The sequence below is a fragment of the Schistocerca piceifrons genome, chromosome 4, assembly GCF_021461385.2.
Source record: "Schistocerca piceifrons isolate TAMUIC-IGC-003096 chromosome 4, iqSchPice1.1, whole genome shotgun sequence".
NCBI lineage: Eukaryota > Metazoa > Arthropoda > Insecta > Orthoptera > Acrididae > Schistocerca > Schistocerca piceifrons.
Genome location: NC_060141.1, coordinates 390,776,552 through 390,795,388, shown reverse-complemented (window position 1 = coordinate 390,795,388; position 18,837 = coordinate 390,776,552). Strand labels below are relative to the sequence as shown.

The window sequence follows — 18,837 nt, the reverse complement described above, 5'->3', positions numbered from 1 at the left end:
TTTTCAGGAGGTGTCGGACAACATATTACATCCCCCCCACATACATCTCGCATATTGACTACGTGTAGAAAATTCGAGAAATTGGAGCCAACATAGAGGCTTGCCAACAATCGTTTTTCCCACACACTATTCACAAGTGGAACAGGGTTGGAGGGATCAGATAGTGGCACTGAAAGTTCCTTCCAGCACACACCATAGGTGGCATGCGGAGTATGATGTGGACATATATGTAGAATGTGCAGACTATTCGTAAGAGCACCTGGTGATGTTATTGAAGGAGTTCCCTTATGTATCAGAGGGAGTATGTGATGTATGTGGTTCCAGTATGATGGAACTGTGCTCACTCTGCAGAACCATTGCATGCAGCATTAAACCATGCTTCAGGCAATCAGGAGTGACCTGTACATTGACCTCCCAAGATCCCTGGATCTCACCCCATTAACCTTTTTTCACTGGGGGTATGTGGAAACAGAAGTATATTTTATTCGTGTAGACTGAGAGGAAGAGTTGGGTGGAAGAATTCTTGCAATGGCCATGCAGATATAGAAAACACAACACATTTTCCAAACACTGGATGCTCTGATCCATCAATATTGGGCCTGCTCATTTTGAACATTTATAGTTCCACTGATCAGAACAATGAAGAACTGATACACATTTAACATTGTTTTATTCGCAGTCATGCCCATTGACCCTGACATTCCATACTCACTCAATATGTCTTACTGATATCTGCTTGCTTAGCAGATATATTTGTTGTTGTCTCCAGCATTGCAGCTCTCAGATTGAGAATTGAACCACAGAATGTACTGTTTCCATTGTCAGCTTGGCATGGTGGAATGAAGTGCTGCTTAACCTGGAGAGATACAAATAGCAAGCGATGTACTTATTGTACTGTCTCACACTTTAAGTGATTGTGTTTTATATTGTGACAAAGGAAATGTTGTTAGTTAATGTATGTTTTCTTTCCATTTTAGCTGATGTTGCAACATTTGTGGCATCAGTCATAAAATATTGTTTTATTTCTGATCTGCTTTTTAAAGTCATGCAAAGAAAATAGTTTCTGTCCCTCCCCAGTTCCATGTTAAGTAGGCCTAATCATAGTTGTAGATTTTATGATCGCCTTATCATGAAGACATGAAACAGTTTAAATGATAACTAACTGAGTACATCACTGCTGCTGTTATTGCTTATTTGTATGTCCCCTGGATCTCAATTGTAACCTCTTGCTGTGAAATGGGAAAGTCAGTTCTACAATTGTTGTACCTGTTCTCTGCAGAAAATATAGCTACCTGCCAAGCATTTGTCAAACAATGGCATGTTTGAGAGTAGGATGAAAGTTGGTTTTGTGAGGATAGAAAAAATGCTGTTAGAATGGCACTGAGCCATCATTTGATGCAAGAACTGAGTTGTAGGAATTTTAGCAAATTGGAGGCAGTGCCAGCTTAGGCAAGGAAACCAGTTGGTTAATTGTTCATCTTCCAGTTATTTCTAGACAAAGAGGACAACTTGAAGGACTGTTACTGAGACCACACCCCAAATACAATTTACTCTTACCAAAGCCACTTGTGGGGCAATACAGAGTACTGTGCACAGTAGATTTTATGAAGATGTTATGTATTTGAAGCAATCAGGACAGGCTGCTTAGTATTTTTGCACTTTGAACTGTGACTTTGCAGGCTTACAGAGGATGTCATTGATGCTGATCTACATCCTTAACAGTGGTGCAGTGGGGGTTAAGTTTGTGTACAAGATGACAATACTTCACCACACAGGACTGTTCTCATAATGAGTATCATCAAAGCTGTTCCCCATTTGGGAAATCCATAATTGCTGTACATGTTGTATTTTGTTAACTTCAGATTAACCATGTGCAGCAGATAATGGACAACTATTGTTTCATGTAAATTTACGAAAATGAAGGCAAAATTTAGCATGAAAGTCGGGTAGTTAATCTGCAAAGTATTGAACTGAAATTCCATTATCTTACTTATAATTGCATTTAAAAAATGAAAGTATGTCAGCTGTCATAATAAAAGAAGTCCTAGTTTCAATGCATTTATTTTTTTAGAGGAAAGATGCTCTTTCTTTATGTATATGAGGATAAATCACTGCTTTAGGGGAGGTTTTTAGGAAAGCTTATGTGTGAGATATTTAGGTGTATTTAAGGTAGGTGACCGGCTTTTGCAAAGGGAGACAACAGTTGGTGTAGTAGGGCACCACTAGGAGAAACATTGAGAAAATAGTATCAGGAGAGTGTGGAAGATCAACTAAAAGAAATAAATAAGCTAAAGAATGTTCTGGTCATTTAGAACAAAGTAAGAAAGTAAAAGGAGGAAGGGTGATACTTCCACAAGGGCAGAAGGCTGGAATGTGGTGGGATCATGACGGGAGTGAAGCACAGGGACTAATAAACAGGTGATGGGGAGGGGAGGAGATAGTTGAGAGAACAAAAGGTGTGTTGTTAGGAGACCAGTGAAGATTGATTCATACTACTACTGCTACAATAACAACAGCAACAACCACCACACTAGCAGTGATAGCAATGTATAACACTAGAATGTGAACATTTTCCCATGAGTGGTTCATTTGTGTGGCTTATTTTTCAGAGATGATACTTCAGAGCTTAGAATTCGTGAAGCAGTTGAAAATGATAAAATTGACAGTAAATATGGCTTTGAACGTGTATCTGATCATCTGGAACGTGTTGGTTTCCTTATTAACATGCACACAGTAAGTAAAATAGAAACTATTTTTTTATGATTTGTTCTGTTTTATTCAAAAAATGTTGTTTCCCTGCAAATATATGTGAATTTTATTTTTTGCAGACTGAAGTTCTAGATGAAGACAAAAGGCTTGTAAGCGCAGTTGATTACTATTTTATTCAGGAAGATGGAAGTAGGTTCAAGGCATCACTGGCTTATTTACCTTATTTTTATATTCTACCAAAACGGGAGTGTATCAATGAAATATCGGGCTACTTGAGCAAAAAGTATAGTGGCACAATAGCAAAAATTGAAGTTATACCAAAAGATGACTTAGATATGGTGTGTTGCACTTATTTATTTCCTTAACTGAATAATCTTTTAGATTAGTAGTGCTATTTTGTAAAAAATAAGTAACAATATAATTTTCTTAGTGCTGTGGGCTCTCCATCTCGGTCTCTTGGAACCCAGCAAATAATTTCCTTCGTCCATCATCTGTCCACATGTTCTGCACACTTCCAAATTTTCATTATAGTCATGATTCAGTCTTCCACTTCAGTCTGTTAACTGATCTATCTGTTTGTTCTTGTGTTACCCCAAGTAATTCATTGCTCATTGACCAGCCCTAAGTTTTTGAATGGTTTTTTATAGTTTAAAGTTCATGTCTTGCTACCATAAGTTAAAGGTAGTTTTGTACCCAGATTGTAATTTTCCTTTTCAGATGCGTTGGAAGCTAAGTTTTGAAAACTCCATTCAGTTTTCCAAAAGGAATTCCAGGCCAATTTAACTCTTCTGTTTGTTTATTTTTCTCATTGTTCAATCTTTGACTTAAACTGTCCTAAGTATAGAAACCTATGCAGTGGATCTATGACTTCATTGTTAATTAGAACTGTTTTACTTTTTGTATGTTTGTTATATATTATTTGAGTCTTATTGCAATTGATTTTTAAGGTAGTTTCAAAACTCGTGTCTAAAGTGCTTCCATTTGCTGTTTAAGTTTGTCTGCCCTGGAGGGCAGGTGTATATACTCGTGAGTCAAAACACTATGACCACAGCCCACTGTGAGACAAAATCCTGCCTGGTGGCCGTGTAGGCATGTGATACAGTAAAGAAAGTATATAAGTGGACCAGAAATGAATGGGGAATCATCCTAACAACTGTACAGGGCGTGAATGGGGAAATCCTTTGACAAAGGGAAACCATTACAGTCCAGCACCTGGGAAAGAACTTCAGAAACAGTGAAGCTTGTCAGCTGTTTGCTTGCTGATGTCATGAGCATTGATGGAAAGTGATTGAAGGACAGTGAAACCACGAATAGACGACAAGATATTGAATGTACATGCTTCATTACAGAATGTAGAGGTAGGTGGCTTGCCCACTGTAAAGCAGGACAGATGGCAATCTGTGGAAAATCTGAGAACAGAGTACACAGCTGGTGCAGGCATATATTCTGGAGCACATGGTTCATTGCACATTGTTGAACATGGAGCTCCACTACAGACAATTAATATATATTCCCATTTTGACCCCATGACTTTCTCAATTATGAGTGTGGTGACTCAGTATTATCAGTATTGGACCATGCATCAATAGAAACATGTCTCGTAAGGTGAATCATGCTTTTTGTTGCACCAGACGAGTCACTGTGTCCTAATAGCTGACATCCAGGTGAATGGGTGCTTGAAACATCCACCATGCCATGGATGCAGGCATGTGTGTGCAGTGTTATTCTGTGGGAGACTTTTGCCTGGGCTTCCGTGGGACCTATTGCAGTAATTGAAGATGCTGTGACACCTGTAGACTACATGAACATTGTTGTAGACTACCTGCATCTCTTCATGTTGAGATTGTGTCTGATGGCTATGGCATCTTCCAACAGGATCACTACGCATGTCACAAGGCCAGAATGATGCTACTGTGGTTTGAGGAATATGATAGCAAACTCATGTTGGTGTCTTGGCCTTCAAATTTGCCTCCGAGTCCAAAGGGACACTATTGGGCATCAACTCCATGTCATCAACCAACTGACCTATAAATTACGGGAATTATGTGGCCTGTGCATAGACATCTTGTGCCACATGCCTCCAGAAACCTGCCAAGGACTTGCTGAATCCATATCAGGCAGAAAAGTTGCTATAATGTGTTCCAAAGATGAATCAACACACTATTAAAGTGCTTATCATTATGTTTTTTCTGATCAGTGTAATGTCATTAGTAAAATGAATATGGTTCATTAACATGTATGTCTTGTTTGTGTTCCCAGCTTAAAGCTATGAAAACTTCTTGTAATTTCATTGTTCTGAAGAAGTTTCATGCATGCTGTGGCATATACAGGATGAGTCTGTGATGATGTTATAAACTTTCATTAATGATGGAGAAGGATAAATTTATCAATTTGAGGTAAGGGACCCTGGTCCGGAAATGACTAAGTCAAAAGTTATAAGCAAAAATCATTCCGATACCTCTGACAGTGGAATGCTTATATCGGTTAGCTTGTTGATAAGTCTGTAGGGTAGGAAAGTTGTAGAGATGGTAGTATGGACCAAAACAATAAACAAAACCTTCAGTAAGCATGGTCTCTAAAATGCATACCTTCATAGCTTTGGGCACTAGTTCAGTAGGAGAGACGTTTCATTGTACCAAATATGAACAACTGCTCATAGCTCTTAAGGTATGCATTTTAGAGTCCATGTTTACTGTATGTTTCTTCTTGTTTTGGTCCATACTGTCACCTGTTAAAATTGTCTGCCCAACAATCTGAGAAACAAAAGCACTATTACATGTATTTCTCTGACAGAGGTATCAGAACGATTTTCACTGATAACTTTGACTTGGTTGTTTCCAGACTGGGGCCCCTTACCTCAAATTAATACATTTACCCTTCTCCATCATCCCTGAACATTTGTAACATTATCAAGGAACCACCCTGTATATATAATTAAAGATTTAAAAGTAATAACTTACTGAATAGTAGAGGCATTGAGTTGTCAAAACAAGCCACTGAGAACTTACATAGCTTTTGGGTGAATTCCTTTTCAATCCATATAGAATGTGTGCATCGTTGAGAGAAAGGAGGGGGGGGGGGAGGGGGGGATAGAAAATGGGAGCTGATGGATGAGAGAGAGAGGTAGTGGGTACAGTGAATTAGGAATGTCATATGGGCATTACACCACCAAGTGATCTAGTGTAGTACACAATGATGTGAAGGAGTGGATTGGGTGGGGGAGATAATGGGAAGTGGGTGTGGTGTAGGATGACTTGAAGTGCAGTTCTTGGAGCAGGGTAGAGGTGGGTGAGGGGTAGGTATCTGGAGAAGACTGAGGTCGATCGCGTAATCCACTTGACACCAGGTCATAGTTTATGAATAAGGTATTCAAGCTATGAGATGTTTTCATATGAAGCATTAGTTACTGACCCAGGTAAGGACTGCTTTCCCATAATTCATTGTGCTGGAGGTAGGGTAACTCCTTTATGGACCACTGTATATGTACCTAATAACAACTGTGTTCTACATTGCCAAAGCATTTTTAAAACAGATATTTCTTTTGTAATTTGTGAAACACTGAACATTTGTGTATTTGTTGAGTAGCGGTTAGGAGCATTTTATTGGTTATTGTACTTGATGTACGGTTCAGACGTATTTCATAGAATTGTAGCCATGTTTTGCTTGTAATATTAAACTGCAGGAAAGATATGTATTACGTGCTGTAAAAAATGTAAATGCTGTGTGGTATTGCTGGCTGGATTATCCTCCAGGTGTTCGCAAAGGCTTTCTTTATTAGCACTCACTGCAATATGTGAGAGCTATGCGCTAAGTGTGACTGTAATGAGAATGAGTGCACGTAAGTGAAGTGTTGTGTTCATGTTGTTGATGACAAAAGAGAATGGATAATAATACTTTTGAATATTAATAAACTTTTTTTTTCTCTGTGTGAGCAGCCAAACCATTTAATTGGCCTTCAACAAAAATACCTGAAACTTTCATTTGTAAGCATTACTGACTTAATGAAAGTTCGTAAAGATCTTCTGGCTGCTGTTCGTAAAAATCGTGAACGGCACAAAGGACGTACAGTCTACTCAGAAATGTTGAGCAATGCTCTGGCAAACAAGGAAGGTATAGATGTTGCAACTAAGCGTACTGCTACTGATCACCTGGAGAGTATTATGGACATAAGGTAATGAAGGTTTTTTTATGCTTTAATATGTAATTGCAGTGAAATATAACAATAAATTAGTATATTAGTATTATGAAGTATTGTCCTTGATACTTTGAAGAACTGACATCCAAGGCATCACTGTCTTGGTAGGAGAAATCCCAAGATGAAATAGCTTGCATAGTGAAATGGGCAACTTCCAGACAGGTGGTCAGAAATAGCTTGCATAGTGAAATGGGCAACTTCCAGACAGGTGGTCATTAAGTGAACAGAATAAAGATAGAGGAGTATGTAGTATGCAATAATGATCAGAAAAATTGGGGTGGGATTAATGAACTACAGAGTAAAGACGAATTCACAATGTTGCCCCATTGTTTGAAGCACTCCTAAAAAGCAATAAAACTCAATTAAAAGTACATTAAACTCGGAGACTTCATCACAAATGTGCTGACATTTGAAGACTCTTTGGCTCATGTACTAACATTTTGGTGTCTCCTGCAGCTATTATCCAGACCAATAGTGTCAAACTCACAGCCCACAGGCTGCAAATGGCTCTTAAAAAAATTATATGTGCAATATGCTGCACCAGTCTAGTGATATGTAAATGCTGAGTCACCTTATGACTGGCATACAAAACCTGACAATAGTTGAGTTGGTGTAAGAAGATTCCTATCACCTTGCAGGGCTGTTGCTAGCTCATAGTCGTGAAACACTAATGGATGCAGGTGAAAATGTCAGCCATGTACAGAGTTGTGACAACACTGATGTGTTGCCATAGAGGCATTTACAAAATTGTATTGCGTTATTGGTTGAGGTAGGCCCGCCAAGCCCAATGCAACTGTTGGGAATCAACTTAATGCTGACTCAGCTACAGCAGTGAATGTTTTGGTAGGCGACTACTATACGACAGACTCAAAGAGTATAGGAGAAGATTCCAGTTGGGTGTTTTGCAGACTCCTTCCTTCAGAATGCACTGCTGTCAGGCCAATGGGGCAATAGTGTTTGCTTTAAAAAACTGAAAAGTTCGCTGCTGGGGATTCAGGCAAAAGCAATAGACTGATCTTGACCATGTCTTTGTCAGCACAATCTGATGATGTAGCTGTATTGGTTTGCTATGTAGGTCTGCTCGACATATATCATTACAAGTTGGCAGTGTTGGTGATATGACGTTTTCAACTGGTGTCAACAGCGTTCAAACATGTGTAGTATTGTAGATGCTTGGTGAAAGGGTGCCCAGTATTAATTAAGAAAGCAAGTAGAGATGGAGCTATATCTTGCTTGTCAGGGTCATATTCATTAGTTATGTGTTGTAATGTATTTTTCTTAGTAAATTTACATTAGTATGAAAACTGAAGTTGAAGGCCTCCCCCCATGCTTTTTTTTTCTTTTCTTTTTTTTTCTACTTAAATGTGAAAATTGGTTATATGGCCCATGCCAGCTTTTGAATTTGATAATCTTGGTCTAAACTTAATGGAGAGTTTTCTAGGGACAGATGGCAGCAATGATATCTTTGGGGTAGATCTAAGTGTACAGAGTGTACATAAAGTCCAGGAACACTTTCAATTATTTATTGCACAAGAGCTAAATTTGTACAGATGTCATACATATTGCATTTTGAAGTGAAACTCTGAAAGTTTTTTTTACCAACATTCGATATGCAAACCATGAGTGACCCGGCAGACATCAATATATTGTCATCAAATTCTTGCCATACTAGTCTCAGCATGATATTGTTGACTGTGGCAGTATTCTCTCTTGGAGCTCTGCTACATCACGTGGTAGAGGCAGTACATACACCAGATCTTTAATGTGTCTCCACAGAAAAAAAGTCACACGGAGTGAGATCTGGTGATTGGGGAGGCCATTTCATGAAACAGCTGTCCCCTTCTGTAGCATGGCTGATCCATCGATGCGGCAGCTCCGTGTTCAGGTACCCACATGCTTCATGATGAAAATGGGGTGGAGCCCCATCATGCTGAAAGATGAATGATACTAAAATGTAGACTTTCACGGCCGGAAATGTCATGTCCATTATAATTACCCGGGCTGTTATGCCGTGTTCGGTTGATGAATTCTGTGTCAATTCCCAACGTTTCGTCCCCATCTGTGGAGGACATCTTCAAGGGGGTCTGTAGCTCGATGGAAGGTCCAACTCACCCACTGGCTCACTACTGACTCAGTCAGTAGCGAGCCAGTGGGTGTGTTGGACCTTCCATCAAGCTACAGACCCCCTTGAAGATGAAGATGTCCTCTGCAGACGGGGACGAAACGTTGGGAATTGACACAGAATTCATCAACTGACCATGGCATAACAGCCCGGATAATTATAATGGACATGAAAGATGAATGGAGAATCTGATTGTGTTTGAGGCATCAGCCTTTGCTGCAACATGTCCAAGTAGGAATATCCAGTGACAGTGCTCTCAGCGAAGAGAAATGGCCTGTACAGTTTTCGACGTGACAAAGCACAAAAAACATTTACCTTTGGGGAATCACTCTCAAATTCAGTGCATTAATGTGGGGCTTCGTTGTTAAAAATTACGTGATCAACAATGCCATTCCCAGCCTCATTCAGTAGTTGCAACTGCAAACAAAACTCAAAACAATTGTCTTTTTCATCGTCATTGAGCTTCTGCACTAGCTCCAGTTTGATTGACTTCATAGACAGCTTCTGTAGCAGGACTTTCCACACTACCATTGGAGCCATTTCGATTTCACGGGATGCACAATGCACTGATTTCTTTGGACTCCTTATGATTGTCTCTCGTACGTGCTCCACATTCACTTCACTCACACTGGGACGTCCGCTTCTCTTTACCGGGCGAAAGCAAGCCCTTGTAATGAATTTGTTGTGCCAGTGGTAAGTGGCCTTCCTTGTTGGTGGCTTCTTACCATACTTTGTTCTAAACATCTGTTGAACAGCTGTAACACACTTTTTTTTTCGAACTTCAACACACAGAAAACTTGCTTGGCACCTGAACTCACCGTGTTTGCCACTAGTGCTGGCTATCGGCAAATTACCAAACTACGCTGTGGCGGTATACGTGAAAAAAACTTTCAGGGTTTCTCTTCAAAATGACATATGTATGATATTTGTACAATGTTTGGTTCTTGTGCAATAAATAATTGAAAGTGTTCCTGAACTTTATGTACCTCCTGTACATCAAAAGGATGGGCAAATGGAAAATAGATGTGGTGTATCTGCCTCAGTAGTCAATGTCGAATCCACCAAGATATAATTCAAGCTCCGTTTAAGACTCCTCGGGCAAGACCTATTATGGAGGATTAGCTTAAACTTATGACTGGGTCTTTTTATTGACCACCAGACTTATGTAAATGAAAGCTTTAAAGGGAATCTCAACTCACAAGTATGTATGTTCCCCAATCTTATTGTCGTAGTTGGGAAAGTCTTTAATGATCCTACATTTGATTGGGATAATTTCAGTTTTGTAAGTGATGGATGTGCCAAGACATCCTATGAAATAATACTACATGCTTTCTCTGAAGACAGCTTATGTCTCATTGTTCAAATAAAATAGATATTTTAGCATTTACTAAATGATTGGTGTACATGAACATCAGAAATAAGTGATAATCACAAACAATGACTGAACACATACAAACAATAATTTGCTAGCTTCACTTTTACACTTGCTCTTGCTGTAGTACAGGTGATGTCTGTATCAGATAGTCCAGCTCATATTGCTTTTGCTATTCTCACAATTTACAAGTTCCATGTATTTCCACAACTTAGCTTATTCCTCAAGCAGTAATGCAATTTCTTTACTGTCACATCTTATGGATTTGTTGGAACTGGAGAAGGGAAGTGGTGGGGGTAAGTTGAGTTAAGAGTCTAACAATTTTTTCTTCTTTTCTGTCTTTTATAAACTTTTTAGGATAAGACAATAGTAGCCAAATAAAAAATTTGTATCTTCACATTTTAATATTAAATCCAGCTTGTACTCTCATGCAGAATTTATTTTATAATTCCATTTTGAGTCTCCATCTTTATGTTCAGTTGTCTTTTTTATTAGGGAATATGATGTACCATACCACATAAGAGTGTCACTTGATAACAAGATCTTCTGTGGCTCGTGGTACTCAGTGCAGAGTAGAGGCACTGAACCACCAATAATAAGGAAACGAGATGATATCATTGAGCGGCCTGATGCCATTGTCTTGGCGTTTGACATTGAAACAACTAAACTTCCACTTAAGTTTCCTGATGCCAGCAGTGATCAAATTATGATGATATCATATATGATTGATGGACAGGTAAGTTTTGTGCAATCTTGTTCTGATTTCTTAACACAATTTTAGTACTGGTACTTCAGTGAATAGTTTTCATTTCTTTTCCAGTGAACCAAAATACATTATAAATAATATGTCATAACTTCTTTTTCGATGAGCACAAGACCTGTAAATAAATCATGGGGATCTTCTCTGTGCCAACATTATAATGGCTAAATAGAAGAGGTGTTCCTTAATTACTGGAAATTGCATCTGCTGCCTTGCTACAGATTTATTGATTATGGTGTATCTTTGTCGTTTGGAGTTGTGATGTCGAAGAACTCAACTTCATTCAACATTGCAACAATTTTTCTTAACTGACATTATCCAAATACTGAGCTACTTTCATGGATATCAACATCCATCTCCAAAAGGCTTCTGTCCAAACTGAGCTCCATGTGACATATCGCTCTCCCGTAGGGTAGGTATCCATGATAATGAATTTGCTTCAGTTGAATCATGACTTCATTCACACAGTTCTGATAATCCCATAATGAAGGAGAGTTTAGAATGAGTCGAGCTATGCATTAACAGCCAGAAGCCCTTCTTTAATGATCTGCATACTGATAACAAATTATGACACATACTAACATGTGTTACTCTATATTGAATTCAAGTATTTGCAAGAAACTAGATGAAGTCTTTTTGAGTAGGAACATGTGGTTGAAAAATTTATACTTGCCCAGTTGAAGCTGTCTGTTATTAATAATGAATTTAACATATTTTATTCATTTGCAGCAGAAAGCGTAGGTATGAATCTCTTGGAGTGTTCGTGCATACTTGTGACTTAATTAGTGACTTTTCTACAACCATTATTCTTTCTTAAATCTTGTGATTTATTTGTAACTTTTCATTAACAAACATACATACATACATACCTACCTGTGATGAATTGAGCAAAGTCATACCTGAAACTGAACTGGACTCAAACTGCATAACTGTGCAGTCACAGCCGTGGTCCCTTAAATAACATTACGCCAACGTGAGCAAACTTAGATATCATTAGCATTTACACTATATATTAATTACAATGAAAAAAATATCAATACAAGCAATTCCACATGTGACATCAGAGTCATCAGAGAACGAAGGCACATTTTAAACAAATTGTTTTCTAAAATGTAGAAGCTATGAGTGTTGGATATCACGCCATGAGTACCTTTAACAATTAATATTACAATATCCAGATTGGTGCTGAACTACTTCATTATTTTCAGTACCACCATGTACAAAGGCTTCAATGTTGAAGTTACATAATTTGGCATACCCAACTACCTTATTAACCATGTTAAAGATTATTATGTACTGACCGTTTACAATTCAGTAGTTAGACTCAGCATTGGTCAGTGCACCATGGTTGAGCAAATTGCCACATGAGATCTAAGCTGTGGTAATATGCAGTGCAGGACTCTCACTGGAATATAAATTACAGTTGGCAGATCGCGTACACACTTTGCATAATGGCAACCCTCACTACCCATAGCCATGGCACTACATATTGTTGGCAGCCTTGTTGCCCACAGAGATGACAGATTGCTACTGAATGACACTGATCCCTCCTCAAGTTATCCAGTATGCCAAGCACGGAACAACAATGGCCATCTTGCCCCCCTCTTTGTCAGGCCACCACTGAGCAGCACCCAACTCACCAGAGGTTCCCTGACACGCCATGTTCAGAGCATTGGCAGTCATTTTGCCCTTCTATCCTGCATACCTACCCTATGACACCCATTGCCACCACAGCATGTCATTGAGCCCACCCGACTGTGCCACACCTCGCATAGCTGATGGTAACAGATGGTGTGATACCACCTACACTGCAGGATATGAAAAACACCCAACAGATCGCATAGTGGCTCTGGTTTCATGCCCACTTTGGCACCACCGCACGCAAGTGTTCCCAGCCCTGCCAACATCCAAATACCTCCCACAACCTTCACTAGGCATCAGAGGCCACACCATTACCCAAGTTCATCACTCACTGTACCTGGCAAATCAAACCAGTTCGCCCCACCCACCCCTCCACAACAGCTTCCTGCTCTGTGGGTGAGATCATCACACCAAACACCACTTTTTGTTGGCTTGGGGTCCAAAATTATACGATTCTGGATACCAACATCGTGGCCCTGACTCTGCACTTACACTATGAGTGGCAAATGGATTGATTATCACAACTTATGGAATTGTCACCCACAACATTGATATTGCAGTGGACAAGACCTCGGAGGTGACCAAAACTTCACGTGGACATTCCTACACACCAACGTGAATGAACTACTGACTGGGGCCGATTTCCTATGCCAGTTCCATCTACACCCAGATTTTCAGGAAGGGCTACTGCTCTGTGGATCAAATAATATCGCCATTGAGGGTACTATCAGACGACCACATATATCAGCTACATCACAGCACAAGGACACCTACGTTTCATTGGGACACAAGGCTCCATCTGCTATGGTCCTCCACCAGGAATCAGCTGACAGCAACTGATCATCCGTACATTGAAGCCAGGAATGAGCACCTCGCACTACAAGAGAATAACGCATCCCATCACAGGTTACTGTACAAGTGTCACAACCAGCTAGCGGAGGCTAGACTGCAACTTATGCCCGACATCGCTTCAATCTGCTTGAGTCTTCATGAACATTGCCCAGTCACCATCAGCAAACACCTTTCTTTGGTAAATGTTACACAGGATCCAACTGGTGACAGTGCAGCAAGTGTTTGTGCAATAAAAAAATTATTACAAACACGTTCGTTCTTGTTGGTGACTGTACACAGAATTGAAATGACAGAGGGACACTCCTGACAAAGCCACAGTTGGTGAGTTGCTTGAGATGGCCATTATCAACCCTTCAAACAGCCCTTGGACCTGGGCTTCACCAATACATATGGCCCACACAAAAAGCGGTATATTCTGGATGTGCAGGGACTATAGGGTACTCAACATTCGGACAATCCCCGAGCGCTGCCCGGCACCTGATATACAGGACTTAACACACTTGTTATCAAGCTCAACGATCTGCAGCATCCTTAGACTGCTGAAATGGGTATTTGCAAATACCAAGGGTTGCTGAAGATGTTTCTAAAACTGCCATTATCATCCCCTCCGGGTTATTTTAATATCTGTTCATGCAATTCAGATTAAAAAATGCAGCTCAAACATGGCAGATATTCATCAACTCAGCTGTACACAAATTCAGTTCTGTTTCCCGTATGTGAAAAACATACTGTTATTCTCTGCTATGCCCAAAGAGCATGAAGACCACATCTGACAGGCTGTCCATACCTTAGAACAGCTAGCTGTTATTATCAGTATTGAAGAAGACCACTTGGATCAGCAGATTGTAACTTTCCTAGGACATTCGATTTCATCACCGCGGATCAGGCCAACAGAAGAGAGCACTGAATTCATACAGCTCACTCCCAGGCCTACGACCTACTACAAGGAGCTATGCAGATTTGTAGGAATGATGCATTTCTACTGGCACTGCACTCCATGGGCAACCAAAATCCAGGCACCCCTCACTAACTCCCTTTCCGCAAACAACACTACGGGCAGCCGAACTGTCCATGGTTGGAAGAGATGTTACAAGCGTTCCAGACACACCCTAACACAAAAGAAAGACACACCACAAAGGAATTAACCAAATGGACAGAAATCAGTAGATTCAATGTACATGTACAGACAAACAGATAGTTACAATCACAGAAAACATTGATGATTTATTCAAGAGAAAGGGCTTCACAAATCAAGTAAGTCAATAACAGTTTGTTCCATCTGTGGCCCTTATGAATGCATTTATTCGGCTTGGTATTGATTTACGGAGTTGTTGGATGTCTTCCTGAGGAATGTCATGCCAAATTCTGTCCAATTGGTGTATTAGATTGTCATAACCCCAAGCTGGCTGGAGGAACCTGTCTAGAATGCTCCAGATGTTCTCAATTGTGGAGAGATCTGACAATCTTGCCTGCCAAGGTAGGGTTTGGCAAACATGAAGACAAGCAGTAGAAACTCTCGCCATTTGTGGACGGACGTTATCTTGCTGAAATACAAGCCCAGATTTGCTTGTCCCGAATGGCAACAAAACAGGGTATGGAATATCGTTGAAGTAGTGCTGCGCTGTAAGGATGCTGTGGATGAGCCCAGACTCTCATTGACTGTAGTAGAATTGTCTTCAGTGACGAGTCCCATTGTGAACAGAGCCCAGATGGCCAGCAAAGATATGTCTGTAGATGCCCTGGACTACAGTGGGACACCAACCCATTGCCCGCCATATGGTCCGACAACCAGGAGTGGTGGTCTGGGGTGTCATTTCTTTTCATAGCAGGACCCCTTTGGTTGTTTCCCGCAGCATCCTTACAGCGCAGCAGTAAGTGGATGATATTCTATGTGCGTTTTGTTGCTCTTTATAGCAAGCCACCCTGGGCTTACATTTCAGCAAGATAACACCTGCCCACACATGGTGAGAGTTTCTACTACTTGTCTTTGTGCTTGCCGAACCCTGTCTTGGTCATTAAGGTTGTCAGATCTCTCTCCAGTTGAGAACATCTGTAAGATTATGGGCAGGGTCCTCTAACCAGCTTGGGACTTTGAGGGTCTAATGCACCATTTAGTCAGAATTTGGCACAATATCTTGCAGGAGAACTTCCAATAGCTCTATCTATTAATGCCAAGCTGAATACCAGCTTCATAAGGACCAGAGGTGGACCAATACGTTATTGATTGGCTCAATTTGTGAAGCTTTTTCTCTTGAATAAATCATCCAGTTTTTTCTGAGATTGTACTCATTTGTGTAATAAAACAGTCTGTACAGAGAACCATGAGCCTAGATCACCCCTCTCCAATAGCCGACCGGTTGACCAGTACTGACGCTAGTGACACTGCCATCAACACTGTCCTACAGCAAGGAGCTGAGGGTCCAGTGAATGCACAAGGAAAAGACAATCATTTACATGAACTCTAAAAGGTGACCCCAACACTGGCCTGTGACTTGAACAAATAAGGTTACCCAACTCTAGTGTCAAACTATGGTGTGACTCTTCACATAGCAGATCACGCCCATTGATCTCCATGCTATTTAGGGAATTAATGTTTAACAACTTCACAACCTGTCACACCCTGCAGTTCACCCCACCATGATGTTTATTACCAAATCTCTTTTTTGGCTGGGATCACAGAAGACTGCAGAAAATAAGCGAGGACCTGTGTTCCATGCCAGTGTAGCAGGAATGGACAGCACACACTCCACCCACAAGGCATATTTCCTGTACTGAAAGGACATTTCCAGCATGTGCACGTGGACCTAGCTGGCCCTTACCTGAGGCCAAAGGATATAAATACATTCCATCGCCCATTGATCGCATGACCCATAGGGTAGAAGCAATCCCTTTAGATGATGTAACAACTGAAACAGAGGCAAGGACTTTCATTAACATCTAGATTTTCCATTTCAGTTTCCTCCTATTTATACCATACAGTGAGGAGCAACAATTGGAATCCCTCCTCTTTGCTGAGCTGTGCAAACTGTGCAGCTTTCAATGATTTCACACCGTGGCCTACCACCCACAGAGCAACAGGTTAGTGGGAAGATGGCATTGGACATTGAAGGCCGCTTTAATGTGCCACAATACACAATGGCCAACTGCTCTACCCTGAGTTCTGCTAGGCACCTGGGCAGCATGCAAAGATGCCCTGAAGTTGTTGCTTGCAGAGGCACTATATGGCAAATGGTTTACCCTCCCAGCGGACTTTCCCTTATCTTCCCCACCATTAACGCAAGCAGAACTACGTTTGCTTGTACAGAACATCCAACACTACATTAACAACACTCACATTCTTGCCTCACACGCAACGGCTATGACCTATCTTGGTCAACAAGAGGCTAAGCGATTGCTCTCGTGTAATGCTTGGTGATGATGCAGTCTGCAACTGACTGTAGCAACCATACATGGGCCCGTACAAAGTACTCCAGTGGGGGAACAAACATTTTCTATACTACTGAAAGACAAACCCACAACAGTATCTGTCCGCCATCTCAAACCTGCTTGTATCCTAACAGAAGAGCAGGATGAAGATCTTTCCACCCCTCTTATGTCAACCTCTCCCATACCCAACACTTCCTGTGTGGATCGTCAGACCTACACGACAGCTTCAACACCAGGACTGGAGAGATGTCCACATATCACACATATCGCAGATGGTGACTTTCCCCACTCCTTCTGTGGCAGATTCCTTCAGCCCCTCATCATTTCTACGGGACTACATGCAGCAGTCAACAGCAGGCCACCTCCCCCACCCCACCCCTCACCTATGCGGTGCTCTGCATTGGTAAGGGGGAGGGGGGTATGCTCTTTGATGGCATTGATCTTCAGGATTGACTCTGTCCAACATATTGGCTGCAGCAGCTATGAACATGTTTTATCTGTAACCAAAAATATAATCTTTTTTCATTAGTTACCATTTGTTTTTTGTGTGGTAGGTAATCACAGTAACATGTTTTGTATCCATTCAGTGTATAATAGTTGCAATAAAGTGTGGAATTCTTTGCCAAGGTGTCCGTACATCATTCCACCCAACCCCCAGCTACCAAGGATTCACACAGTTTTAACAAAGTAGGAACATGCCTGCATGAAATTCCAAATTGTTGTGATTCTGTAAATGAAATACAATAAACAACATTTCACTTTAGAGAATATTTAATTAATCCTAATAGTGTTAGTTGAAAATTAATAACTTCAAAAGGAATAAACACAAACATAAATATGAGAATACAAGATAAATTACCTGAGAATGCCGTATTTGCTACTGGCCATTTGTATTAAACTAATATGCCAGAATAGAAAATTTCCCCTTAGGGACTAAATGTGTCAGGCATGTAAGCATGAGAATCCCAATGTCCCTGAAGATGCTGGTACAAGATGTTTGCTTATCAACTTTACTTAATGTTTATACTGCAAACCTCTGTAGAATAAATACTTCATCACAGGTAGCTGCATGTCCCCAGAACATTATTGTGTGGAATAAGAGTATGTTTGCAATCCCTTCTGCAGGTCGACACAGTTAGAGAGACTTATAAGTGCAAAGTAGGCAGAACTGAGCTTTTTCTTTAACTTTTCCTCGTGATGGTGCTACCGCTGTTTATTACCTGCAAAACCCCACACATGTAAGATGGAAAGGATAGATTCTACTCACTACATAGAGGAAGCATTGAGTTGCAGACAGGCACAATGAAAAAGGCTACTAAAATATCAAAGCTTTTAGACAAATTTGTGACACAGTGGCCGTGTGTGTGTGTGTGTGTGTGTGTGTGTGTTAGTTGTGCTTGTGTGAATGTGTCTCCATTTTCCTCATCAGAAGAAGGACTTTGTCCAAATGCATTAAATATTTTAGTAATATTTTTTGTAGTGCCTCTCTGTGACTCAGTGTCTCTTCTTTAAGGTGAATAGCAATCTATTCTTTCCATATTGTTGTTACTCCATCTTGGACTTTCCATTATTTGAACTTCACACATGGTATTTCAGCTAGTGTATTCCCATTGATCCCCACTTCTGGAATTTATTTTTATTTGTTAAGAATATCATAACATTAATCTTTGTAAAAGTAACAATTTACTGTCAACTAGTTGTAAGCCTTTTGCATGATTACCCTGACTGTGTCTGGTATACAGGATTGGGCCCTTCATCAG

The 18,837-nt window shown here is 40.5% G+C and overlaps 1 protein-coding gene across 1 annotated transcript in view; it reads left to right on the top strand.

Moving 5' to 3' along the window:
• Nucleotides 1-18,837, top strand: part of LOC124794912 (DNA polymerase epsilon catalytic subunit 1) — a 306,938-nt gene that overhangs the window by 7,676 nt on the left and 280,425 nt on the right. Inside the window, exons 2-5 of the mRNA XM_047258614.1 lie at nt 2,610-2,733; nt 2,829-3,047; nt 6,645-6,880; nt 10,894-11,134. Coding sequence (XP_047114570.1) covers nt 2,610-2,733; nt 2,829-3,047; nt 6,645-6,880; nt 10,894-11,134 — 820 coding nt within the window. The remainder of the gene's footprint in view (nt 1-2,609; nt 2,734-2,828; nt 3,048-6,644; nt 6,881-10,893; nt 11,135-18,837) is intronic.